The sequence below is a fragment of the Sciurus carolinensis genome, chromosome 13, assembly GCF_902686445.1.
Source record: "Sciurus carolinensis chromosome 13, mSciCar1.2, whole genome shotgun sequence".
Taxonomy (NCBI): Eukaryota; Metazoa; Chordata; class Mammalia; order Rodentia; family Sciuridae; genus Sciurus; species Sciurus carolinensis.
Genome location: NC_062225.1, coordinates 5,268,425 through 5,295,784, shown reverse-complemented (window position 1 = coordinate 5,295,784; position 27,360 = coordinate 5,268,425). Strand labels below are relative to the sequence as shown.

Sequence of the window (27,360 nt, the reverse complement as noted above, 5' to 3'; positions counted from 1 at the left end):
TAAATGAAGAAGTAAAGTGCTTAGAGCAGCAGAGGGGACCCGTTGGCACTGCCAGCGTCCTGGCAGGCTGCTGTTGAACGTGTGCTGCTGAAGGAAGTGGGGCGACTGAACACCCCATGTGAACGGGGCCTCTCTGGGTGCCGTCCAGGGAGCCTGGCACTGTGCCTGTGCCCAGTTACCTATGAAAGAGAGGTCCCAGCTGGCAGCCCAGCGTCTGCCTGGGGCACCTCAGCTCTGCAGGCTGCTCAGCTGACTCTGTGGGCACCAGACCAAAGCCTGGAACCTCGCAGAGCGGGGAACATCACTTTAAATCTGTTTTTCCAAATCGCGTTGCTTTGAACGCCCTGGGCAGATGCCCGTGTGTGCAGGGACACTCAGCAGGGCCTGAGGCCCTTTGTCTCCTTCAAAGGCCCCATTGTGACCCCACAGCGGCCCCAATTGATTCCTGGAACAACAGGCCCTTGTGTGGCCCCGAAGACTGGGCCGCTCCAGCCCACGGCTGGCAGCACCATTGTCCCCCTGAGGTCCGTGTGGGCCTCCACGCTCCGTGGAGTCTGCGCCTGCGGGGCTCCAGTAAGCAGCGGTGCTGAGAGTCAGGTTCTAGAATGTGGAGGGAGCCCCGACATCCCTAGAAGCGGGTCTTCTCCAGAAAGGCGGAGGACGGGTGGGGAGCACGGGACCCTCTCGGCCACCCTGCCCTGCAGGGAAGGTCACCAGTGGATGCCCCTAGGAGGTGCCCCAGCCCCCACCGGCAAGGGGGCACCCCCGTGAAGTGGCAGGTGAGCCCGGGGGGCCTGACCCACCCTGGCTGTCCACCTGGTCTGCCATCTGGTCACTTCCTGCCGAGCCCAGGTTTGATCTGCTCCGCAAGCTTGGGCTCTCGGTCACATCACAGACGAGAGCTGCTTCTTAATCCTTTCTCAGGCCCAGGGAAGGAGGCAGTCTGTTGCTCTGGGGGCTTAGAGACCCTGTTTTCCATCTCCATGCTGGACGGGGTGGGCCGTGGCTCTGTGGGGCCTCACAGGAGCGCCCAGGACCTGCCCGACCCAGCACTGTCCTGGCCCGCTCTGGAGAAACAGACAAATCCAAGCCTGCGCCCGCCACCCGGCCAGCTTCCCTGTGCCCTGCGGCAGCCACGCCCTGGCATCACATCACCTGAAGTTCTCTCTGCTCGTCTCCTTCTTTTCCCTCCACTTCAGCACTGGGTCTGAACCCAGGGCGCCCCACCCCGAGCTGTGTCTCCACCCCTACGTGTTTATTTATTTTTGGTTCCGGGGATTGAACTCAGGGGCACTTCACCACTGAGCACATCCCCGGCCCTATTTCGTATTTTATAGAGAGACAGGGTCTCAGTTGCTTAGCACCCTGCTGATGCTGAGGCTGCCTTTGAACTCATGATCCTCCTGCCTCAGCCTCCCGAGCTGCTGGGATGACAGGCATGGGCCACCACGCCTGGCTTTTAGTTTTTATTTTGAGACAGGGTCTTGCTAAGTTGCAGAGGCTTCCAACTTGTGGTCCTTCTGTGTCCCAAGTCACTAAGATTACAGGAATGTGCCACTGAGCCTGGCATCCCTGTCTGTCACATTTTTTAAAAACATTTTTTAGTTGTCAATGGACCTTTATGTTATTCATCTATTTATATGTGGTGCTGAGAACTGAACCCAGTGCCTCACACATGCTAGGCCAATGCTCTACCCCTGAGCCACAACCCCAGCCCTGTCTGTCACTTCTTAAGTGGCCAGAGGACAGCTCTAGACAAGGACAGGCCTGGGAATAATCAAGCTCAGGGCCCCAGGGCCAGAAGGGGCTGCCCAAGACCCCCGTGCAAAGACGCCTGGGGACCAGATCCATCCGCACCCTGGAGGGGCCCAGGGAGCCAGCAGGCGCGGCTCAGTCCGTGCTCTTCCCTGGGGTCTGAGTGCCCAGCAGGCTTCTTCAATGTCCTCCACCCCCACCCCTTGCTCCTGGGCATCGGGCATCGTGGGTTCTCAGGAGCAGTGCCCTTAGCAGGTGGGACTGCCAGTCAACTGGCGCTGGCACCTGCAAACACCCATCAACTGGATACAGACCGGGGGAGCTGGCAGGAGCTGAGGGGTCCTGGGCAGGGTCAGCTTCAGGGGCAGGGGAAAGAGGGCACGTGGGGGGCCGGGGAAACCGTGCCCGCCCCCTTCACGCCCAGTTCCAATAGGATGCCATTCAGGGGCGGGAGTCCTGGCTCGGTGGTGGAGCGCTTGGCCGGCACAGGTGAGGCACTGGGTCCATCCTGGGCACCACACAAAGATAAATAAATAAAAATAAAGGTCCATGGACAACCGAAAAATATTTTGAAAAAACAAATAGGATGCAATTCAAATGGGAAATGAAGCTGCAGGTTTTCAAATGGACTTAAGAGGGAAGGAATGAGAAAGTTGTATTAGACTCATCCGCGAAGTCATTGACCAGTAAGGGCCTTATAATCAGGAAAACTGGGAAAGAGCCTATGAAAGTTTATTTAAATGGTTAAAAAAATTTAGACACTTGGAAACCTTTGGGAAACTCAATGAAGCCTTCCTCCCTCCCTCCCTTCCTTGAACCAAAATGAGCCTCATTTGCATTAAGTTTTGGGGTGAGTACAGAGCCGAGGGCGGTTTTGTTGAAACAAATGAGACTTTCCTTCATCAACACTCAAGTCCAAATTGTGTAAACACATGGCAAGCCTCCTATCAGTTCTTAAGTTGTAGCTTAGTTTTGTTTTTAAGATACAGTCCCTGCCAAACCTTTCAAAAATTTCAGTTATGTTCTGTGGGCTCATTACAAGGGGCCATTTTTTGGGACCAGTGATCCGGGGGTCTCGTCTCTGGCATGTCATTCACTCTCGAGCCACAGGATCAAGGGGACTCATGATGGGAGCTGGGCTTCCAGATTCCTAACTCAGTGACCTCGGTCGGCTCTCAGCCCGGACATCGAATGCCACCTGACAGTGCCCTCCTGTTGTCTCTGCTTCCTTCCACTCCATAGCCTGGTCCCCGTCCTCCCCAGGGACATTCTAAAACCAGCTGATCATCCACATCACTAACTGGCACAGAGAGCAGACCACACAGTCGAGACGTTCTGGGTCAGCTTTACGACCCAGGGGTGCTTAGCCACCGAGCCACCGAGCCACGTCCCCAACCCTTTTTACTTTTTATTTTGAGACAGGGTCTCACTGAGCTGCTTAGGGCCTCGCTAAGTTGCTGAGGCTGGCTTTGAACTTGCGCTCCTCCTGCCTCAGCCTCCCCAGCTGCTGGGATCACAGGTGTGTGCCACCACATCCAGTGGTCTAAGGAAATTCTAATTGAGCACAACTGCTGGGGCTTGTGGGAAATGGCTGGGGGCCCCAGGCTGGCACCTGGTGAGTTTCCAGGGAGGGGAAGGCCACGCTGGCAGTGGACTCTGGGAGGGAGGGGGCAGTGGCCAGGCATGCACGGCATCACCTGCTACCTCCTGACATCAGGCTAAGTCAAAGGATGCCTCAGACAGAAGGCCACCAGGAGGGTGTTCCCAGCACAGGGCAATTCGAAACAAAACCCCGAAGCACGCCCCACGGAGGGTGGGACACACAGGCCCTTTATAAAGTATTTCGAAGGGTCATCATCTTCCACCGTGGACATCTGGGACTATCTGTCGGGTGAGTTTCAGTTCCTGGACGCTCAGGATCCTTGAGGTCGCTAGCGCACCGTGAAATGGGTCTCCAGGAGCCCGTGGGACGGTCCAGCAGGCTGTTCCCGAGATCGGCCCGGGGCCAGTGGGGGATCGCTGCTGCTTCTGAGGTCACACTCCCCATGTCCCACCCCCACAGGCCCCTCTCACAGACGGAAGACCCTGGAGAGACAGCTCAGTATTGGAGGTTAAACACAGCAAGCCCCCTGCCCCTGGGGGGAAGGTGAATGGGAAGGTCAGCATGATACCCGTGGGGAAGTGTTGCTTTGTTTGGTTTGTTTGTCTTCTTTTTTCCACCATTGAGAGCGTGTCTACCTTCTAGAAAGTGATGCTGGAAGATGGCTGATCCGCCAACACCCCTGGGTTTTCGGCTCAAGTCCTGCTGCTTTACGAAGACTTCCATCTAATTAAAGAGAACACGGCGTGGACCACGTAGAGCAGCGTGGCGACGTAGGAAAACACCTGGAACCCAGAGGTGGCACCGTTAGTGTGGGGGTGTGCAGGGTCCCGGGCATGGTGCTCATGCTGCCCCCAGGCCTCGCGTGGCATGGGGGCTGCTGGTGCTGGTCACTCACACGCACATCCTTTCCTGCCGAGCCCCGGTGCATCCCTAATCCTCCCAGCACAGAGCCCCGGGGACCTGACTCATGGTCCTGGTCCTAGTGTGCCAGGTGAAAAGACCACCTTCACACACCCTCAGGTTGAGGTCAGCTGACTTGAAGGCCCCTCCAAGGACAGCACCCAGGCAGGTATCAATGACTCACTGGGAAGCTCTCCCCTCCCACAGCCACCAGCAAGACGAGCATTGCCCGCCATGGAGGTTGCTGGGCTCTGCGATCATGCAACGTGGGTTTGCTGGCCCTGGTCGAGGTCTCACGGCTCCCTGGACATCCCGACTCCCTGTCAGAATCTTATTCTAGGATCCTCCGTTTCCCAGGCACGGGCGAGGGGCCAGGTTTCGCCGGAAGTGTGGGTCAGGGAAGGGACAGAGGGACGCCTAGCTTTTATCAAAAGGAAGGGATCCCTCAGGAAACCGCTGGTAGGACGCAGTCATCTTGGCGCTGGGAACAGTCACTGGTGACCTGCTGTGTCACTGGGCACTCTGCTCCCGTCACACTGCTCCCCAGGGCTCACCTGCTCCCAAATCTAATCTCTGCACTGGGTTTTTGACCTTGGGCGGAGGGCCAAGAGTGTCCAACCCAGCACGACATTTAGGGTGGTCACGCTTCTGTGACTCTTGGGAAATGCCATAAAGAGCAGCCGGGGTGGTGCCGGGCCTGTCCCTGCCCCCGCGCCTGGGCCAGCTCTTCCCCGACTGGCCAGGGCAGCGAGGAACCGAGCTACTCAATAACGAGCCCAGCGAATCCATCCCCGCGCTCCTGGGTCCTGATGGGAGTGGTCACACACCGGTGAGCCACCCCGACACCCACCGGCGCCCATCGGCTGGGACTCCCAGGCCAGCGAGGACCTTTGGCACAAGTCTGGCAGAAGTCCTCCCAGAACAGGAAACAGATGTTTGCAAACGAGGTGAAGAAACGGCACACTGAGGGCAATCAGTGCAGGGACGTGCAGGGACGCTTTGGCTTTCAGATAACCTGCCATTATTGCCCCCCATGGCAAGATCTAGAAACCTCCAGACTTCTCCAGAAATCCCCAGGTCTCTTCAGGAAGCCTCCACTAATCCTATTTGCCAGCACCAAATGAGATGGGGAAGAAGCTCAGCTTCGGAGACAGGTCCCAATCAGGAACCACCCAGGGGCCCTGAGACAGGCCGGAAGTTTCAGAGTGAGAGAGGTTTGGAGACCCTCCCCCAATCCCCTGGCATGGCCACCCCAAGACCACCTGAGAGCCATGCTACGCCGGGCAGGGATCTGGGGTCTCCGAGGAACGGTCACTCCCTCTGCTCCACACACTGATCCAGTGGAAATTTCATGACTGCATTGAACCTGGTTTGCATTTTACCTTAGTGACTTTGATTCAGTGCATCTACCTGCTGAGAACATTCGGATCTTGATTCTAGCACTCTTGACTTTCCTGGGCAAAGCTCATGTCTATCCAATTCCACTAACAAAATGTGGGGACATAAGCAAATGTGGAATGGAGAAATGGATGTCATAATACCCACAGTGGACTACTACACAGCAATGAAAATAAACAATGTACATCTATACTCGACCATAAGACGAATCTCACAGGCACCAGGTTGAGAGAAAGAAGCCAGACATAAAAGAATGTACCTGGTATAACCTACTCGTATGAAGTTCAAAGGCAGGCAAAACTGAATTGGATACTAGAAATCAGAAACTGACTGTTGGCAGAGGCGCATAGTGGTAGGGACAAGATAAGAGGATTATTTCTGGAAGCTCTTTCTTTATCGTGTCCTGTTTTTTAATCTGGATGCTCACTGCCCAGTGACACTAACTTTCTGAAAATTCAAGCTGTCCACTTGTAGCGTTGCACTTCTCCGAGTGTACACTGCCTTTTGATAAACGGAAAAGGTCGCAGTACAGTCCATACAGTTCACTCCAGGGGAGCCCAGTGGTTCTTGACCAGGGACCTGCCCGGGCATCTATCCACCCCATCTGGAGTTTTCCATCAAGTGCTCACCCACCAACCGTAACCCAGCTGTTTTGCTACCACTGTCTGCCATGATTTTATGGGAACTGCCAAATGCTTTGCTGATGTCCATTAAGAGAGAAGGCTTCTGGGATTGGGATAGGGAGAGGCAGGAGGTGTCCCCAGGACAGGGAGAAGAAACGGAATGGTTTGTGGAACGATGGCCGAGACGGACGACCAGCCTTCCAGGGAGGGAGGGGCAACCAGTTGCTGCCTGGCTGTGCTACTGCTTAGCAACTGGCCAGTTGGGAGATGTCCCACACCGAGGGTACTTTGGGGGGGAGTGTCAGGGACCCTGAGGTGGCCTGTTTAGGGAAGTGGCTGTATACTGGCAGTTTAAGGGGAGCAAGGGGCATCCTGGGGTCGGGCACTGGCCCACAGGGATGAGGCTATGAGACCCCATACCAAAGCCAGCCAGTGCCCTGCCCGTGGGCTTCTCTGCCTCTGCCCGCTGCCCCTTCCTGAAGGAGGAAGACCCGCTGGGGCCACCGGAGCGGACCTCTGGGCCAGCGCCACCCTCCGCCTGGGGTCTGCACGACCCGGGTTGACTTCTGGAAATCTGAGGCCTGCTATCCTGAAACCCGCTCTCCGTTTTGCACTGTGCACGTGGTTGGAAATCCGCCAGCCAGGAGTGAGCTGGTGGGTCGGGGCACCTGCCCGCCGTGAAACCGTCTCTCTCTTCCTGCCCTCCCTGACCATTCCTGACCTCAGGGCCGCCCTGCGGCGCACCGATTCCTGGACCAGCCGCGGGGAGCGCCAGGAGACCCAAGTGACCAGACGCACAGCTCCAAACTGCTGCCAAGATCATGGGTGGCCATGGAGTACCGTGGGGTACCCAGGGTCACTCCGCCCTGCACCGGCCCTTGTGTCAGGATTTTTGTGAGGGTCGAATAAGGTTGTGCAAGATCAGACCCGGGGGGCACTCAGACGCCTGCAGACCTGGCCTGGTCACCAGGGGCGTCTGGGGCACAGCACTTCCCTTCTCAGGACACTCTGTTGCTTGGCAACGAGGGGAAGATCCCACTTCCCGCCAAGGCCATGCGCTGAGGAAGAGGGCTCCGCGCCGGCAGCCTCCTGGCCGGCAGCCTCCGCTCCAGCCTCCGCGGGCGGGCGGCGGCGCGGCGACAGCGGCTCGTGCGCATGCGCCTGCGCGCAGGGCAGGGGACTCACCACGGCCGCGATGTTCTCATGGTAGTGCTTGTAGGTGAAGCCGTCCTGCATGGAGATGGTGGCCAGGGCTTCCAGGACCGAAGCGCTGAGGTAGAACAGGGCGGCGACGCACTGGTAGGCTGCGTCCTGGGAGTCAGGAAGGGCGCGCATCAGAGAGGCGGGGGAGGCCCCTGGCCACCCACCCACCCCGCCAGGGAGGTGGAGGACTGTGACCAGCCTGCCCCGGAGCTGGAGTCCCCGCTCTGGGGACCCAGAAAGCCCTGAGATGAAGGGGCGCGCCTTGCCCTTGAGCGGGATCCAGCCGGAGGCTGGGGATGGCTCGGAGTCTAATAGGTGGAAACTGGTCGTGGGCCTGACACGTGTGACCGTGGTCACAGCCCGGGCTTGAACACAGCCTCCTAGACCAGTGAGGGACGAGAGAGGACAAGGCCATTTCCACTGTTTTTTTCTCTTTCCCATTTTATTAGGTTTATTTATTTGGGTTTTTCTGGTTCCTGGTGTATTTCAAAGCGAAAGAGAATTCCAGCACCGCCTTTTGTAGTTGTACTTTGGAAGTGATTTCAAAAGCCTAAGTGGGAGCCCCTGAGAGCCAGGCTGGCCCTGTGCAGGTGCAGGCATCCCGGGTGGGACCTCGGCTCTTCTCCAGGGCCTCAAAGTGGGCCTTACCTAGAAGAGCGGCCGCAGGCCTTTCTGGCAGCCCTGCTTGGAAGCCATGGCCAGGGAGCCTGCACATGCCTGGCCTGACCACTGGGGAGCCCAGGGCAGGTGCTGGCCTCCAGGAACCTGCTCCCAAAGCAAGGCAGCTCCCAGGTGAGGAAGCTGAGGTGGGGCCGCTGGGTATGGGTGAAAGGGGTCAGGGAGAGGAAGCTGAGCACCCAGGAGAATCAGCCGCACGTACAGCGACCTCTGCTTCCACCTCGGACCTCCCAGCCGCAGGAGCCCTGGCCAGGCTGCCCGCTCCCCCTGTCCCAGAGCATGGGTCCAAACCCCGCCCCCACCAAACGCCCCGGCTGCCACTCACCAGGGTGACCCAGGACGACTCCCCGCCGTGAGCGCCGATGATGTACAGGACGAGCAGGGCAGTGGTGGCCACGAAGCAGAACACAGACACAAACATCACCCAGCCCTGGACCAGGGGGATGGGCACCAGCGAGGACGCGACCAGGATCCACACCAGGCCCCCGAAGATCTGCAAGGAGGCAGGGGAGGGGTCGGACCAGAGGCGTGCACAGCCCCCAGGGCACAGCCCAGCAGCCGCAGGGGGACCCTGGGGTGCAGAAACACAGGAAGGAAGCCAGGAGAACTGGGTGGGCATTGTCCTCACCAAAAACTGGTCCTTTAATCCCCCAGAGTCCTAGACTAGCTCTCCAACCTCAGTCTCTTCAATTCCCTGCAGTCTTGCTCGTCTTTATTTTTTAAAATACAAGTTTAACTTTTTATTTAGTAAGCCATGTTATCACACTAATATGCCAGACACTGTCAGAAGCGCTTTACAAATATTAGCTCAGCTAACTGTCATAATGACACTGTGGGTGAAGGCTGACCCACTTGTCAGATGAGGAAACTGAGGCACATGGAAACCATTTGTCACTCCAGAAAAGAACTTAATCATCCAGCACTGTCATGAAAAGGGCCGTCCTCATTCGCACTGTTATGAAAATATTCTTTCTCTTACGAAATGTTACCACCAGTCGGTTGTTTTGGTCTTGGTAAAGCTAATTAGCTGAAGGGCTCTGTTGGAGCCTGGGTTGGAATGGAGAGGGCCCAGGTCAGTCCTGTGATGGCTGGGGACAGCACTCTGTAGGGCTAGCCAGAGGACACCCCAGCTGGTGTCCCCAGGGTCAGGGAGCTCCTGTTTTCAGAAGGGAGCGCAAGGTCAGAAACAGGGGCCCTGACGCCCTCAGTGACCCCGAGCTGGGGCTTTCTCTGCCTCTCCTTGGTCCTCTTCACCCCACTGGCCATCAGCCCAGCCTCGTCCACCTGATCCCACCCAGGGGAGGCCTGGGCTAGGACCCAGTGGAGCTGGCTTTGGAGGCAGAGGTCTCCAAGGAACTGCAGAGTGAGGCGCCCTCTGAGCGCCGGGGCTGAGCTCCTGGTCCTCTGTCACCTGCGTGACGACCCACACGGTGCTTTGAGCTGTCTCTCTGGACCTGCTGCCTACCTGCTGGGTGGGGGTGCCACCGTCTCCACGGTGTCCTCTGAGCCTCTTGGCTGGGGAGCATCAGGAGAGGGTCACATTTGGATAGAAAAATCAGCACAAGTATCTGGATTCATCAAAACCAAGTTGTGCTGCATGAACCAGATGTGGGCATCCCTGACCAGAAAACTCCCTCCCCTGCTGGATCGTGGCCTTTATGACGTGTAGCTGGGCTGGCGGCACACACCCTGCACCTTCCAAAGTGAAAATCCACCAGGCGCCGTGGCGCATGCCCGTAATCCCAGCAGCTGGGGAGGCTGAGGCAGGAGGACAGGGAGTTCAAAGCCAGCCTCCACAAAAGCGAGGTGCTAAGCAACTCAGTAGGACCCTGTCTCTGAATAAAATACAAATCAGGACTGCGGATTTGGTTCAGTGGTCGAGAGCCCTTGAATTCAATCCCTAGTACCAATCTCCCCAAAAAAGTGAAGATCCTCTGACCACCGTAGAGTAGCATGTGTGTGTAGGTTTCATATCGTTGTGTTGAAGATCAACCGGACCACTTGGCCTTTTCCGCAATGGCCCTGACGTGGGGACGTGGGCAGGTCAAGGGTGGTGCAGAACTTGGACAAGGAGGCAAGGGAGCATGGCATGCAGGAATGAGAGGTTGGGCAGGTACATCCAGCTGGTGGGCAGAGAGGCATCGGCCTGGTCACCTTGTAACCATCTGAGGAGGGGGGTCTAAGGCAGGTCCCTGGTCCATATGCTCCCAGGGCGTCCTGCACATCTCCTCCGAGCCTGAGCAAAAGTGTGTCTGGTTGGTGGTGACATGGCCCTTTCCCCCACCAGGCGAAAAGAGACTTGCGCTGGGCACTGTGAGGCACGCCTGTGTGGGAAGGAAGGCCCCCTTGCTCATAGCAGCTGACCCCGGAAGACCCTAGGAGGACCGCCGGCCATTCCTTCTGGGGTAATGGGCCTCAGTCTCCTGGCGAGTGGTTATGGCTAAACTCAAGTGCCTATGAACTAAAAAAGGAGCATCTTGGGTCATGGTGGGCGAGCATTCCTTTGTGGGCCTGTGGCCAGTGGACTTGGCGTTGAGGAACACCAAGTGCCACATAAGAAAACAACGCTCTGTCGCTCCCTTGAGTGTGACTCGTGTAAGACGGGTGCAGCGTGCAGCTGGGTGCCTGGGCTCCTCCTGGGGCACCAGCAGGCAAAGACGAACCGGATCGGGCTTGTTTTTATGTTTACGGTGGCAATATTGTAACGGTGGGTGAATCAACCGTAAAATACCTTCAAGGTAAATCAGCGCACAGGTGGCACCTGGAAAGGCAAAGTCCGACGGGGCTCTGGGTTCCTGGTCTGCCATCATTTTTGTTCATCTCTGGATTCTTGCCTGTGTGGCCCGAGGCTGGAACCATGGCTAGCAATCAAGGGTCGCGCAAATGAGAGGCGATCAGCGCAGGCCCGCCCAGCGCTCACCGAGGTCTTACACAGGTGCCTCCTGGGCACCAGCTCTGGCTCTGAGCTTCCAGCACACACAGAAGGAAGCTTTGGGGCAGAGCAGACTCTGCTTCGGGTTTGCCTTCCAGTCTGATGAAGGCCATGTTCTAGCTTCCTAGGAAATGCCCCCCCCACCCGGCACGATGCATGCAGATTCCTGGCATCTGCGGTCTGAACCACAGCTGGTCCACAGCTGTCCACAGACCCAAGCCCAGCCTGTGCTCTACCCCAGCCCCAGTCACCCCACGGACCTCAGGAATCTGCCTTGCTTTGGGATCCCTCATGTAACAAATGGGCCCTTTTAAAAAGTAGATTGATTTTTTTCTTTGTGTCGTTTATCTACTGTAGGTTTCATAGTAAGAGGGTGAAAGAAAGTCTCTCTTTTTGAGGGGTGGGATGCCAGGGATTGAACTCAAGGGCACTCCACCCCGAGCCACATCTCTGGCCGTATTTTGTATTTTATTTAGAGGCAGGATCTCACTGAGATGCTTTGCGCCTCACTTTTGCTGAGGCTGGCTTTGAACTCCCGATCCTCCTGCCTCAGCCTCCCAAGCTGCTGGGCTTACAGGTGTGCCTCACCGTGCCCAGTGCAAGTCTCTTTTTAGACAGCTTAATGAGATGTGTTTACCATCCTGACCCCCATTGGGGGCAGTCTCTCTCTCTCTCTCTCTCTCTCTCTCTCTCTCTCTTGGGAGCCTCTGCTGGCTCCCAGGGACATTCCTGCGGGAGATGCTACCATTTCCCACCTGTCCCAGAATCAGTCGGCACAGATGACATCATTACAAACCAGGGGTTTTGCAACCAGGAGCTGGGCAGAGGGTCTTCCTTTGTGCCCTTCACTGCTCTGGCCAGAAAGTTCCCCGGGGATGGAAAGCTGGCCTGCCACTGCCGCAGGATGGAGCCCAGGGGGCCACCGGGGCGGGGGCAGAGCAGCCCCGCAAGGACTAGCCGAGGAAGGGAGCAGGCGAGGCAGTCCGGGAGGGGCCGGTTTCCCGCTGGGCGACCTTGGCTTGTGGAACAGATATGGCATCCCGTCCACCCTGGCCCTGGACTCGCCCCTGCCCTGGAGCAGAGCCCTGTGCTGGGCTTCTTGTGGGAGGGGGCCCGTGCACAGGCTGTGACGGCCGTGCCTCTGCCTCCGCCTCCGCCTCTGGGGCATGGCATCCCACAGGGTCCCCCTGGAGACCTCTGAGGGGCTCTGTGTGAGCAGGAGGCTGTGGCTAGGGATCCAGCCTCTCCCCTCCACTTCCTCACCTGGAAGGGGCCAGGGGCAGATGTCTCCCCACCCTGTGAGCTGGTGTAAACTGGCTGAAACTATGGCTGTGAGTGCGGGCGAAGCTTCTGGCACCCTGCCGGTGCCACCCAGCAACTGGGGTAAGGCCCTGCCCACCCAGGAGGCCAGCAGCCCTCCTGACCTGCAGGTTCCACATGCGCAGATCCCACCAGCCACAGACCAAAAATATTCAGAAAAATAGTCCATCGGTGGTGCGCACCTATAATCCCAGTGACTCCGGAGGCTGGGGCCGAGGGTTGCAAGTTCGAGGCCAGCCTCAGCAACTTAGCAAGACAGTGTCTCAAAATAAGAACCAAAAGGGCTGGGGATGCGGCTCAGGGGTTAAGCACCCCTGGGTTCAATCCCATATGTCCCCCACCTAAAAAACTCAGAAAAATAATTTCATCTATAATGAATATAGTACGGACTATTTTTTCTTGTCATTAGTCCCTAAATACTACATGTAACAACCATGTACATGGCCTCTGCGTTGTATTAGATAACATGAGTCCTAAAATATACAGAGGATGTCTGTCAATTATATGCAAATACCATGCCACTTTATATAGGGACCTAAGCATCCTTCCATTTTGGTCCCTGGGTGGGGTGGGAGGTCCTGGAACCAATCCCCTGACAATGCAGAGGGACAGATGCATAATGAAGGCTGACAACTAGTGGCCCTGGATGGCAAAGCAGACTGAAGTAGTGCATGGTCTGCATCAACTCTCATTTTTTGGTACCAGGGATTGAACCCAGGGGTACTTAACCACTGAGCCACATTACCAGCCCTTTTTTTTTTACATTTTATTTAGAGACGGGGTCTCACTAAGTTGCTGAGGCTGGCTTTGAACTTGTGATCCTTCTGCCTCAGCCTCCCAAACTGCTGGGATCACAGGTGTGCACCACGGTGCCCAGCTCTATCGACTCTTGAAAGGAGAAGAGGACTTAGCTGATTAGCTGGCCAGAGGGTGGGGAAGCGGCTCTCCAGGAGGAAGAGGAGTCTCTGCCAAGCCCAGAGGATGCTGAAGCAGACCAGAGACCTTCGGATGACCGCGGAGCCCAGCAGGAGGTGTGGGCAAGGGGTGGGCCACGGAAAGCTGAGGCGCGGCGTGAGTCATGGGCGCCTCCCACCCCACTCCACCTACTAAGTGTGCAGAAAGCAAACAGAGAGCGGGCAGCACCCACGCCTGGGAGATAAGGCACTCCTGGGCAGTGAGCAATCCGCTCCTGCCTCCTCAGGACCCCAAGCCAAATATTTGTCAAGAGCCGGGGCAGGTGAGGGTTCAAGCACTTCGCCTTGTAAAGGGAGCTCAGGTGACGCCGGCTGCCAGAGGCAAACTCCTGGAGGCAGTGAGTTTGAAAACATTATTCACCCAAGTGGAAGCACGGCCCCGAGTCTGCTTATTTGTGTCAAAGTCCAGACATGTCCTGTCACCCCAGCCTGCACCCCTCCACCAACCATCCTAACAGGAACAGTGCAGCTGCCAGGTGTGATGGACGGTGCCCAGGACCATGCCAGGGCAGACGCCCCCAGAGAGAAGCAGGGATACAGGGCCAGGCACAGAGGACCCAGGCTCTTTACCCAGGGCCTGGAAACACATTTCCATAGCATGAGGCTCCTGGCCATGTTCTGGAAACTCCTGCAAGCAGAAGCATAGACAGGTGCTTCCTGATACCCTGCTTTCCGGGGACCACAGGGGCACTCCTCTGCAGCTCTGTGATCTCTGTGTGCAAAACATCACCCTCAAATTTCCTCTCCTCTCGTTTGGGTCCCTGTCTTGCCTCAAACATGAGACCAGCCGGTCCCCGCATGTCCTAAAGTTCCAGGACACAGCGTCACTGTCTGTGAATGGGGCCACAGGGGTTCATGGAGGTCCCTCCTCGCCCTGGTATTTTGGGGCTGGAAATCACCATCTTTAATTCAGTCTGGGGTTGCATGCAGGGCAGAGCTGAAGTTCTGAAAGAACCAGGGATCGTGTGTACAACTTAAAGTTTCCAAAGACTTTTTAAAAAACCCCCTAAGGAGATAAGTATTTGGGGAACTCTCTGTGCAAAACTCCAGAAGATACTTTGTCTTTCCAAATTAACCGGTGGGAGGTAGACTAGAGTGGGTAAGGGTGCAGACTCTAGAGACCAAGCAAACGAGTTTGAATCCCAACTGTGTTGACCCTGGGCAAGTTCCTTGACCTCTTGGTTCTCTTATCTAAAAAATAATGATAATAATAATTATGAAAGTTGAGAACCTGGTACAGTGAGCATTCTAACCAGTGAGCTTATAACCATTGTCATAGGCAAAGCAAAGTCTCACCCATGGCCAGGTGAAAAGCCCAGTGGTCTATGACCTCAGGCTGTACAACTATCCACTCCCAAACTTGCTGAGAGCTGGAATTTAAAAATCACCTCAAAAGCATCCACAAGAGCAAAACACACAATTTCCCAGAAACCGAAAACTGAGAAAAATGCATCTGCCTCTGCAGAAGGAAACGGGATGGGCATGAAGACAGGAGGAGGCCTTTCTTCTAACAATGAGCCTCAGTTCTACATGGGGAAAAGGAATTCTCCAGCACATTCTCGAGATTCATCTGCAGCGCCCATTGCCTGGGTGGCTGAAAGAGCTCTTCATCCTCCATCGCCAGCGCTTCCCCTGCAAGCCTCTGGTGGCTGAGATCAATGCCAAGGGCTTGCTCGAGTCCTCTGGATGCTTCCCGGGGTTCACCATAGCCTGTCAGGGTCTCCGCAGCAGAAAATCTGCCAGCGGAACATGCCAAGACGTGAGCCAAAGCCAACTCCACCCACTGGAGTCCAGCATCAGAATTCCCCGGAGCCCCCCTGCAGGCAAATGTGACCAGAGTGAGCATCTCAAATTCTTAAGAAGTAAGGGGAACGGACCACGGAACTCAGGCGGAGCACTGAATGCTTGGCCATCCTGCCATTTTGGTCAAGAGGCAAAAATCATCTCCCCAGGAGGAAGAAGAAAGATAGTCTCAGGGCTGGGTGCGGGGGTGCACACCTGTCATCCCAGCGGCTCGGGAGGCTGAGGCAGGAGGATCACAAGGTCAAAGCCAGCTCAGCAATTTAGCAAGGCCCTAAGCAGCCTCGCCAGACCCTGTCTCTAAATCCAACATAAAAACCGGCTGGGACGTGGCTCAGTGGTTGAGTGTCCCTAGGTTGAGAGCCAAGTCAGAACAAACACAGAAAGGGGACTGGGGAGAAAACAAGACCCCTAAACACGGAGGCCTTCCCAAGGCCCCTGGCACTGCCCACCAATGATGGGTCTGCAGGGGGCCAGGGGCCTCTCTTCCGGTTGGCAGAGGGGACACTGAGAGGGCAGGAAGCAGACTCTGGGTTTCTCTAGTCCTCGGGAAGCCCCAGCTCCGGGTGTGGAGGGACTGGGCTCCTAACTGGTTGGGCGGGCCTTCTGCACCTGGCCACTCGGTCATGCACTGAACAGACTCCAGAGTGACCACAGTCAGCCCAGGGAGATAAGCTTATTCAATGACACACACTGAGGGCGGCTCTGTGTCCCCTTCCTCTCCTCTACAGGGGCAGCTCTGGGCCCCCACGGGCAGATTCTTCAGGCTTTGGTGAAAGTCTCAGGGCCCCAGAGGGAACCAGCAAGATGCTTCAGGCAGGAGCAGAGTCCAGGGTTTGCACTGGTGCCCTGTCCCTGATGCTGATCCCATGGGGAGGGACCTGGGGAAGAGGTCAGGCGGCTCTGTGTAGGGACCCCTCCCCCTCTGCCAACTAAAAAGGCAGTTCACTGGGAGTCGGAGCTCTGGGCTGCTCCCGGGATGGGCCCTGGGACTGCTCAGGAGGCCACCCAACTCAGTTCACCTGTGCCGGGCGCCCTCCTCCTGACCCCTTGGCAGCAGGCTCCTTCCTTTCAGGGGTCCCATCATGCCATCTCCCTCCCAGGTCGGCTTAGACAGTGTCCCTTTATCTAACCTGAAGGGAAAAGCAGGACTTAGGGGACCTCGGGTCTGTTTATAGGGAGGTGGGTAGAGACTTGCAATTCCAAGAAATGGGGGCTAAAATTGGGGCTCTAGTTGATATTAACAGGTGGCCGTGGCCTGGGCAGAGCCCCTGTCCAGGCCGGCAACCCCACACAGCCTCCAGCCCCAGGGAAGCCTGTCCTAGGGCACCAGCCACCCACAGAACAGGCAATGGCTGACTTCATGGCCCCCTCCTTCCTAGCCACGGAGAGTGGCAGGCCCCTAAGTGAATGGAAACATCGCTCAGAACCAGGTCCTCCTTTGGATGGAAAATTTTGCTTACCACACCCATTCCTGCTGGCTTCACCCCACAAGATAAACAGAAACCAGGAGTTTCCGTGAAAAACACCGGGTAAGCCACCTGGAAAAGCCAAAAGCAGTACCACGCTAGACCAGAAGGGAGTGGCTTCAATGCGAGAGAAACGGAAGGTCTGCACAGGAGTCACCGAGCAGGCTAGACACTGGGGAGCACCACCCGGGGACACTGCCCACTGGGCCGGCACTCCGCCCCAGCCTCCCCCCCCCCCCCCCAGGGTCCCAGGGGCTCTGTCTTGGGGGAGGCCAAGGACTCCGCTGAAGATCTGTAAAGGTTAGCCAGGTGGGAGGCCAGGTGGGGGGACCGGTAGGCCTGGGCCTGCAGGAGTCTCCCCTCGCCCCCACCACACTGGGCGCCTGAGCTCTGAAGCTGGACTTAGCAGGAGTCCTGAGACCCACGCTGGGCGGTTCCCGTCCTGCCGGGCCCGTGTCTAACTGTGCCTGACCTGTCACCGAGCGGCCGCAGGAAGGACAAGAGGGGAAGGCGAGGCACACTTCTGTGCCAGGGGCTGCCCTCCCCGAGTGGCTGCCTTCCTGACCGTCGCTACACCGCCGTGACAAAGCACTTGGGAGAGGCTAATCGGCCCTCTGGTGCTGGGTTTCTACGCCTGCGGGCAGATGCAGGCCTCAGTCTGACACTGAGAACTACGAAGCTGCCCCACCCACCCTGCGCCAGTCTGGCTGAGTGGCACGCAGAGCAGTCCAGCAAGCGCCCGGCGCCCGAGGCAGAGAAGGCAGGATGGGGCAGCCGCCATGTCTTCTCCTCGGCCGCCCCGTCGGGCTGGCCAAGATAGCTCCCAGCTCAGCAGTTCCTTCTCAGTGTGAGCAGGACCCCTGGGCAGTTCCCACAGAAGGTGGCATCTGAGCAGGACACAGAACGGGAAGAACAATCAGGTGTCCTCGGCAGCCCCGCCAACCCCGAATCTCACCCCACCCTGCCTCGTGCACCTGACCCTAAGAATGGCGGGGAGGAGGGGCAGCCCCTCCAGCCATCGTGCTCTGGGGCACAGGGTGACCAGTGACGCAGAGCAGTGTCCACCACAGCGAAGCCCAGAGCGCTCTGTGGCTGGCCGGTCCCCCTCCTGCCACACTCCTCAACCTACCGTGCCTCCCTGTCACCACGCAGCTGCAGGACACGTCATGCTGGCAGTCCTGGTTTATGTATGCCCACTCCGTGGCGGTCACACCATGACAGACTCCCCATGGAAGCTTTTCTCGGAATGCACAACTGTTCTGTGAACGCCCACCATAACCCTCGAGGTGGGCGCTATGATAGCCCATTTCACAGGTGGAAACAGGCTCCACTGCCCGCTCGCGTCCTCACACTGCTGCGTGCAGACCCAGGGGCTTCAGGGCCCGGCCGGGGGCCGTGTCTCAGATGGGTGTGTCAGACCCCAGGGTCCTACTGGCAGTTTACCAAGAGCTCACCCGGAATATTAGCACCAAGGAGAGAGACCAGCTCCTTCGTCTTCGCCAGCTGGCAGCTGCCAGAGGGTCTGTACGGGAGGGGACAGGCAGGACGAGGAGGTGGCCCCCGGAAGAGGGCTTCTCCATGCCCACACCCCCGACAGCGAGCCCCCAATAAACTCTGTGCCTTGGAAGGAAAGGAGAGTGAGGTTGTGCTTAAGACCCCGAACAAGCAAAAGATCAAACACAGGAGGACAGGACTCCCTTATCGACAGTCACAGGCCTGCAGCTCCTGTCCCTGGGACGCGGTCTGGGCCCATCTCACCCCACCCCCACCAGCAGCCCAGGAATGTCATCATCTGCCCTTTCTTGAGGGGCCCATCCCTCACATGCCCACCCTTACCATGGCCCCGCTCGGGACCTCCCCAGAGGGCCATCCAGCAGCTCCCCGGGACATCAGGTTCCCTCCCAGTGTGTCCTGGACACCCTCACAGGAATCTGAGGCTGTGGCCTGGAATTTCAGGTCAACTGAGACCAGCTGCATCACCCTGCCTTCCTGCCCCGTCCATGTGTGGGGATCTGTCATGGTTGGTGAGGAAGCTTTCCTTTAATTTGCTGCATTTTCTTCCCAGGCTCCAGGACCTCACTGCATTGAAAGGACTCCAAGCTGGGGTTGCGTCGCCCCACCAGGACAGAACATGGGACATCTGTGAGGGGGCAGAGACCCTGAGGCCCAGCGTGTGCAGATCCCATCGGTGTGTTTCTGTCCCGGGAAAGGCTGCTGCTGCTGGTGACCCGGCAGGAGCTCTGGAAAACAAGCCTTTCCACCAGGAGGTAGAGGCAGTTTGGAGCCACCATGATGTAGACACCACCAGAGACCTGCCCCATCCTCCATGCTCCTGGAACAACCTAGAACCCAGGTTGGCCATGGGACCCAGGGTCTGCTACTTCAAGGGCATGGGCCACTGCCACCACCGTCTCACACCCATTGACACCAGGACACTTGCAAGAGTATCTCTCCCGCCAGTGCCTGCCCCTGGAGACCGTGGGTCCACAGTGCCATGCCCAGGGACCAATGCTTCCAAGGGCAGGAGGGGGCCCCCGATCGGCTCCTGTCCAGGTGGAGACCACCCAGACCCTCCTGCTTGTCATTAGCAGTCAGTCCCAGCTCCTGTCTAGTTCGAGGTGGGCTGGCCCCAGGTGCCCTACCCCAGCCCTTCTCTCAGGGCTGAGAGCAAAGCCCAGCCATTCCCAAGGGCCTGCAGAACTGGCCTGAACTGGCCACACCCACTGCTTTCCCAGTGCCTGTTGGTGGGTGTAGTCACCCTCTGTCCCCAGCCAGCCTGAGCCCTGGGCACTGTCCCTGGCAACAGTATCCCAGGTCCTTCCACCCTCTCCCGCCAGCAGTCAGCAGAAAGGGGGCCTGGGTTCCCCACCGCCACGGCTGGCGAGCGACTTAGGGAAAGCAGACAGGCAGGCTTTCAAAGTGTGGCTGGGCTGTGATGGAGCAAGCGTGGCAATCCCACGGACGGCCACATTATGTCTCCAGAGAACAGCTCAGAGTCACTGATTCCTGATCAAAGCAGGCCTTGGTTTCTTGAAAAACTGGAAAAGTCACTTCTCAAAGCCAAGATCACCCCTCACCCACCCCACCGCCAGAGACCTCTGTCTATAATTCTTCCTTTAGCAAAGATGTGGACAGGAGAAAGTCCGGGCAGCAGGGGACTGTACCCCTCTCTAAGTAGCTCCACGAGGGGCCCACAACACGGACCATAGACACTGGGCTGGGAGCCAGAGGACACAGCAGGAAAGGTCATCTCAGTTACTACCCCACACTGTCCCCCCTCCCTGGGGACTGCAGGCACCGTTCCTGGCTGGGGCCACAGGGAAATGTCTCCTGGAACAGAGAGAGCCCATGCCCTGGACCCACGAGAATCCCAAGACACCTCTTCTAAAAGCCCCTCTTAAAAGGCCTGAGGGGCTGACCCGGCTGGGACCAGTGGCAGATGGCCTCTCCGGCTGAACCAGCGTGTGGCCGGGTACGGTGCTTATCACTCGCAGATTCTTGGGCCTAGTGGCTCAGAACCTGCCGCATGTGTTTTTGACGAGCGTGGTGGTCAGCCTCTCAATGGCTCTCAGCTGTCCTTCCATTCCCCACAGGCAGAGAAGCGACCCAAGCCTGCCCAGGACGCAGGTGGGCAGGGCTGCCTGCTTAGGATCCTTTCTAGAAGAAAAAGCCCCTCTTAGGTGCCTGGCTAATGCAGAAGCCCCCGACTGGGACAGACCTCACTGTCCCTGCTCCCAGGGACCCCGGGGACCAGGTGACCTGGGCAGGTTGCTCCTTCTGTGAGCCTCAGCTTTCCAGGATTTTGCATCTCGTCCCTAGGAGACAGGCTGCCTGCTCAATGCGGCCAAAGTGTGGCCACCAAGGGAACTGTACCGTCATCCCGCCACCCCTCCTGGCTCTGCGGGGTAGCTCTTCCCCGGACAGGTGAGCGTCTAAGACTTGTCTAGTGGCTCTCAAGTAATAACAAGACCCTCTTTGCTTTGGGTCACAGAAGTCTGGCTTTAGGAATTACTTTAGGAATTAAAGCTGCCAACCAATTCCAGATGGTGCCCCCCTCCCACCTCCACCCCAAAACATGTGCTGCTTTCACCTGTGACCACTGACTGTGCCCGTTCTGCGTGCTCCTGAGGCATGCCGGGAGGGGAAACGCCCACCCTGGAATTCCTCACACACTCTTATCCAAGAAAGTTTCTGTCTTAATTCTCCACCATTCTTTCTTTGCCAGCCCACCTATCGGGGAGGAGGGAGCTGGGTCAATGGTCTTGGCAGAGAAAGGGTGGGGTCTCTTCTCTCAGAGAAGTGGCCTCGGGTCTCGGCCATAGCTGGAAGGAAAGCCTTCCCTGTGAACCTCCTTTCCTGGTGGTCTACGTGTCATGAAGCCCCTGGCTGGGAGCAAACAGACTTCGTGACTCCAAAATGAAAGGTCCCTCCGTGGGTGGAGACTGTTTTTTCTTTTTGCAGAGAAGGAGACCGGGCCAGAAGCAAGGCCTGGACGTCTCACCCTCTGGGACACAGGGGGATTCCATGACCCCACTGCCTGTGGGGTCCTCAGAAAGACGGGGGCACACGGATGCGCTGGACCCGCTCTCCACTTCCTGTGAGGACCCTATAGCTTTCGGAGTCAGGGACTGTGGGGTTGGGGTGCTGAGCCAGGGTGAGGTTGCCAGGCCCCACCCAGGGGCACAGCCCTGGCCTGCTCCCATGGGCTGTCCCCCTGCCGTGGGAGTGGACGGCAGCTCTGGCCTGCTAGCCCTGGACATCTGCCTCCCAGGCCACTGGGAGGCCAGGCCTGGGAAACTGAAGCGTGACTCATCATCGGCTCGATGCACTGCAAAATTAAAAAATAATGAAGCGTTTCACTTGCGATGGCTGAGTGAAGATTACAAAGTCTGACGCTACCAAAGGGAGAGGAGGAGGAAGAACAATGAGGACCTTCATCGGCGGCTGGCGAGGGTCAGAGAAGATCCAGGTCTAGCCTGGAGCTTATTTACATGGTTCGGGGGGTTCTTTATAAATTAATTCAAAGTCGGGCAGTCTTGGGAGAGACCTGGATAGGTGGAGGCGCCGAGCTTAGTTCGACTTTATCAGCTTTCTGGTGAGCCCACTGCTGGGATGTGTAAGCTGGGATAACCTTGGGGATCGCAGCGATATAACAACTGGGAGACCAGAAATGTGTGTCCTATGACCCAGCGAGCTAAACCCTCCCTGTGTTCCCGGAGAAATTCCACCAGAGTTACAAGAGTGTCCTCGCCCATGTTGTATGCAACAGCTAAAACTAACAAACAGGAAATGGCCAAAATGTCCATCGAGAGAAGAATGGATGAACAGCGTGGACATGCATAACTCTCAAAGCGTCGTGCCTCGTGTTGCGGGATATGTGCGGGACGCTATTTTCATAAAGGGTTGAGACACGTAGGACAATGCCAGGCTCAATGTCCTACTGCAACCTGTCCCCGGGTATGAAGAGCTTCGCCCTCAGCCTAGGGATCTCCCTGAGGAAGAAGGAAGGAGAGAGCAAGGTAAGGAAAAGCCATCTAGTAGGCTCAGACACCATCGTAGAAGCTTTATTCCCTTAATACTAAGAAAGAGGCAAACCACCAAGCTTTGCCAGTTATTATTGCACTAGGGACTGAATCCAGGTGCATGACCACTGAGCTCCATCCTCAGCTCTGTCTGTTTTTCCTATGAGACAGGTTCTTTCTAGGTTGCCCAGGGTGGCCTCGAACTGCTGATCCTTCTACCTCAGCCCCCCAAGTTGCTGGGATGACAGGCGTGAATCACCATGCCTGGCCAAACCTGGCCATCTTAAATTGACCAGTCCAGTGGTGTTCACACATTCCTGGTGTGGTACAACCATCGTCTCTATCTAATTTCAAAAGATTTTCACCACCCTAAAAGGAAACTCCACAACCTCCCTTCAGCTTTGGCAACCCACCAGGGTGTACTCTCTCTTCAGATTTACCTCTCTTGGACATTTTATACACATGGAATCATACAATCGGTGACCCTTTCTGTCTGCATATATACATATATTTTTGTACTGGGGATTGAACTCAGGGTCACTTAACCACTGAGCTGCATCCCCGACCCTTTTTGGTATTTTATTTAGAGACAGGGTCTCACTGAGTTCCCTAGGGCCTCCCTAAGTGGCTGAGGCTGACTTTGAGTTTGCAATCCTTCTGTCTCCGCCTCCTGAACTGCTGGGATTATAGGTGTGGGTCATCACGCCAGCTTCTGCATACAGTTTTCAAGGTTGATCACCTCTGTAGGATGAACCAGTACTTCATTCTTTTCTCTTACTGGATAATATTCCACGGAAGGGAGACATCACATGTTGTTTATCCAATTCCTCTGTTGCTGGGTGTCTGGGCTGTTGGTTATTGTGAATAGGAACATATCTGTACATGTACTTAAGTCCCTGGTTTGAATTCTATGGTTATATATCTGGGGGTGGAATTGCTGGGTCCTAGGGTAATTTTTTGAGGAACCACCAAACTGTTTTCCATGGTGTCTGAACTCAACACTCAAGAGTTGCAATATTTTTCCATCCACTGACCAACCCTGGTTATTTTCCATTTTAAAGTTGTATGGAAGGCTTTGCTGCAGGACCCACTTAAAACAGAACAGCCAGCCTAAGGGGAGCAAAGCCATATGCCAGCGTGGCCTCCGTTCCATTTCCCTGGTGACTAACAAGGCAGAGCATCATGTGTTCACCGCCCGTTTGTGTCTGTTCGGGCCATTTTCCCGTCTTTCAGGTGGGCTGTTGGTCTTTTTGTTGATGTTTAGTAGCCCACAATTTAAGGAAACCCTCCCGGGGCAGCTGGGGCCTCTCCAGGTCCTTCAATTCTCCACTCCTGCCTCAAGACGCACAGCTCCGTATGCAAGATCCATGCGGAGGAAAACCTGAAGGCTGGGGTGCGACTCCTCTCCCCCTGCACCCTGCGACCTCGCCCCTAGCCTAGAGAGGAAGAGAGAGACTCAGAGGTAGAGCAAGACAACTGGGGAAGTTACAATACAGAAGGGCAGTGGCTGAAATGGACGAGAAGCAAGTGAGTGGGAAATGTTATGAACCAGGGAAATTCATTTCTTCTAGAAACTTCTACTACCAGTAGGTCCCAAAACTGAGCTAGAGGAGTAAGTTTACACTAACAGAAGGATCTCAGAGTTTCAACATGCCCAACTTTGACCAAAGACGCAGGTGGTTTGGGTGGGATTTCCACCCGCCTCCAACTCCCCTACAGATTAGATCTTGCTGCCTGGCTGGGCTGTTCCTACCCTCAGGGGCACTCCTTCCCCCATGCCGAGTCACTGGAGGAGGCAGGAGGGCCTTGGGAGGTCGTCCCTTCTGGGAGTCAGGCCACACCATCTGTCTCCTCTGAGCTCCACAGAGTTCGAAGACACTAACATCTTCTTGCTGGCAAGCCTCTCTGCCCGTCACATCCCACCATGAGACATGATTTCTTTGGGTGACGAAACTCTGCCTTTGTACTACCTCTTTGTAAAGCCACAAAGGAACCACTCGCTACTTATTCCCAGGTTCTGGACACTGTCTGCTCATTTTCAGAAATCCAACCTTGCCCAAACACAGGCAAGAGATGATAACCCTAACCCTAACCCTAACCCTAACTCTAACCCTAACCCAGAGGAACCCTATCAGGGAAGAAAGATCCAATAGGCAATTCTCAGGTGTGGGCCAGCCCCATGGGGACTCCTGCCTGGTGCTGTTGGGGGTTTTGCCAGACAACCTTGAACTGTAAGGTACTCCAGGAGGCTGGGGAGCCAGCTAAAGAGCCAGACCTTGGGCAAGCCCCTCCCCACCTTGAGCCTGGTGTCCTTGTCTATAAATGGCGGAGCTGGGCTCACTGACGCCCAACATTTCTTCTAAATATCACTTCCATGATTCTGGCTATGTCCAGGATGTGAAGTCCATCTGGATACACCAGGTTTGGGTTGAACCATACCTCTGCCACCAAGCAACAGCCCCTCTTGCAAGTCCTTCAAGGACAATGCCACACCCTCCCACCATCAGACAGGAAGCTGGGGTCCTGCTTTTCAACTGTCCTCTTCCCATTTTCCTTCTCAAACACCACTCGGGCTTCTGCACTGGGTGGGCACACGCAGGAAAAGGCATCCCCCAAGGCTGCCAGGAACCACACCCACAGAATAAATAAAGTACACGCCTCCAAATAAAGCACCAGTGGCCCCCAGGGAGTTGATGCTGGGGGAGATCTAAAGCCTGGCGACACAGTGAGCACTTGACAAGCAGCCCACAGTGGAAAGATCTTCCTCCACGCCACAGGGGCTGCTATGCGGCGGGACCAGTCGCAGGCGCCCAGCCTTCTCCAGCGCTCAAGGTCAGCCAAGGCGCTGGGACTGCTCTCACGTTCCGTTCCGGCTCGCTCCCCGCCCTCCAGGGGAGAGTGACCAAGGAGCAAACGATGGCCCCTATTTTCCTAATTCCCGATCAAATCTGTCGCATGTATGTTCACTAGTTGGAAACTTTAAGAGGTCAGAAGAGAATAATCCCGGATTCAGTTTCTCCTAACAGCTAAACTTCGGCCCATTGCTGATTTCTCTTTTCTTTTTTCTTTTTTTTAACGAAACCCTCTCCTCTGAAAAAGCCGGGTACCTTTACAAGGACTTCGTCCTACAGCAGGGCAAAGCGCGCGGTGTTTTCTCCGCACAGCCCAGGCAAAGCAACCGGGGCGCGCAAAGGCCAGACCCCGCCAGGCTTGCTCCCGGCATCCGGCAGCGGACCCAGGGTGAGGCTTGCCATTGGGAGGTGGGGAGGACTTTCGGAGCGGAACGTGGCCCCCTCCCCCTGTGCCCGCTACCCCCAGGCTCCCCAGGCCCGTGCGGCTTGCAGATCGGGCCCCGGGTAGCCGCGCGGTGCTGCGAGAGAGCGCGCAGCTCAGGCCACCCCGTCCCTTCCCCGCCCTGGAGCAGGGCGCGCGCGCCACTCACAAACTCAAGGATGAAGAGTAAGTCCGGGAAGGTGGTGAAGACCGAGAAGCCACTGGGCAGAGAGCTGCCACCCGAAGCCGCTGCGGGGGCCATGCTGGCGAGCTGGCGTCGGCTTCGGGACGGGACGCGCGCGGCTGCGGCTCCGGCTGCTTGGCGACACTCGCTTGCTCCGCGAAGCCCAGTGGCCTGGGCGCCCCCACGCGCGGGTTAAAAGCGGAGGAGTCCGGTGCACAGGAGGGCGGAGCCCCCGCCCCGCTCCGCCCCTGCCCCCCCTGAGGGACCTGGCCAGGCCGCTGCTGGCGCCGCCCGGAAACACTCGGAGCGCACTCTACCCACCGGGACCTGGCGCCTGCGTTCCACCCTGGGTACCACCTCTTCTGAGAGCAGGATCAAGGCACTGGGTGAGGCGCTTCGCAGCTTTGCACGCCTCGCAGTGATCACAGTATCTTAAGAATGATGGCCACCAATAGCCTGGTCTCTTGAACCTCCGCGCCAGGGTACCCCCGAGGGTCACCATTGCTTTAACTCTTTAATTGGGTCTCCATCTTTCTGCTGGGTGCTTTAATGTCCCCGACCTCCGCGTGCGGGTTCACCGTGGGTGGGGTTCCAGTCCTGACCGCCGCTGCAACCTGCTGGGTTCACCTGGCCATCCTGAGATGTCTGCCACCGATGGATCCCTTCCTGCGTGGTGGGAACCCGGCTCTGGGAACCGTGCACCCGCCCGGCCGGGCTGCTCTTGGTGCAGCAGCAGCGTGTCTGGGAGAAGGCAGGGGGCTGCTTTCGCCTGTAGGGACGCTGGGCAGGGTCACAGGGGATCCCGCGGCAGGAAGGAGCTTTGACAGCGATTCCAGGCTCTTCTGCAGATAGGACGAACGGCTCCGCACGCCAAAACGTGTAACTCCGTGGCCGCTCGGGTTGTTTTATGCTTTTATCGTTTGTTTTACTTTTTTCCTCACGTAACAATTTTGAAATTTTTTACTTTTATTTTTAAACAAGTATCACACTCCCCTAGTTGCTCGTTTCATTTACTATTCGCAGCATCGTTGCCGAGTTTTCTTTACAAACACTACAGCCTAAGGCATGCCAAGAGGCAGTGGCCTCAGCCTCCAGCGCAGCCCGACCTGTACCCCAGGGCAACCGCTTGTGCTCTCCCGGGCTCCCTCCGGCTCAGAGATGCCCTCGCCTTTGCCTCTAGCAGCTTTTTCCTTCCCAGCTGCTGGAGAGAGAAGAAAATTCCTGGATTTGTTTTCCAAAGCAAAACCCTCTCCCTTGACTTAATGCAAAGGGACCAGGCATTTGGAGTGAGAAGTCCCAGTCTGCCTCTGCGAGCCCCTTCAGGGCCTCCAGCTCTGGTGGCTTGGAATTGGATGCCCCAACCCAGGGCAGGACCTCTCTGCCTATGAGGGGCTGGAGGATTTTCTGGGGCCCTCCTGTCTCTTCCTCACTTACCCTGGGCATTGTCCAGCTTGTGGCTCCTGAGAGAACATCTTCCTCCTGAGGAGACGGCAGACAATCCTGAAAGCAAAGTAGCCACAGAAAGCCACCCAGGGCACAGGATGATAATAACCCTCTAGCAAATCCAGCCAGAGTTGCTGAGCGATTTCTCTATTGGTTTATACTAATTAGAAACACACACAAGGCTCCTATGGACTCGACGCCCTCTCTGCCCAGCCTTGAGGTTTTAACTGTGTTTTGGTTTGGTTTGTTATCTCACTACCTCTTTCAGACCTTTGTTGCTAAA

At 56.7% G+C, this 27,360-nt stretch overlaps 1 protein-coding gene across 1 annotated transcript; it reads right to left on the bottom strand.

Annotated features, from left to right (window-relative positions):
* Nucleotides 1-2,469: 2,469 nt before the first annotated feature.
* Nucleotides 2,470-25,833, bottom strand: Mal (mal, T cell differentiation protein). The gene is made up of 4 exons (XM_047523481.1): nucleotides 25,620-25,833; nucleotides 8,486-8,653; nucleotides 7,465-7,590; nucleotides 2,470-4,140 (listed from the first exon to the last, which is right to left on the bottom strand). The coding sequence occupies exons 1-4, from the start codon at nucleotides 25,710-25,712 to the stop codon at nucleotides 4,066-4,068; spliced, it is 462 nt and encodes a 153-aa protein (XP_047379437.1). The 5' UTR covers nucleotides 25,713-25,833; the 3' UTR covers nucleotides 2,470-4,065.
* Between the last annotated feature and the right edge of the window lie 1,527 nt (nucleotides 25,834-27,360).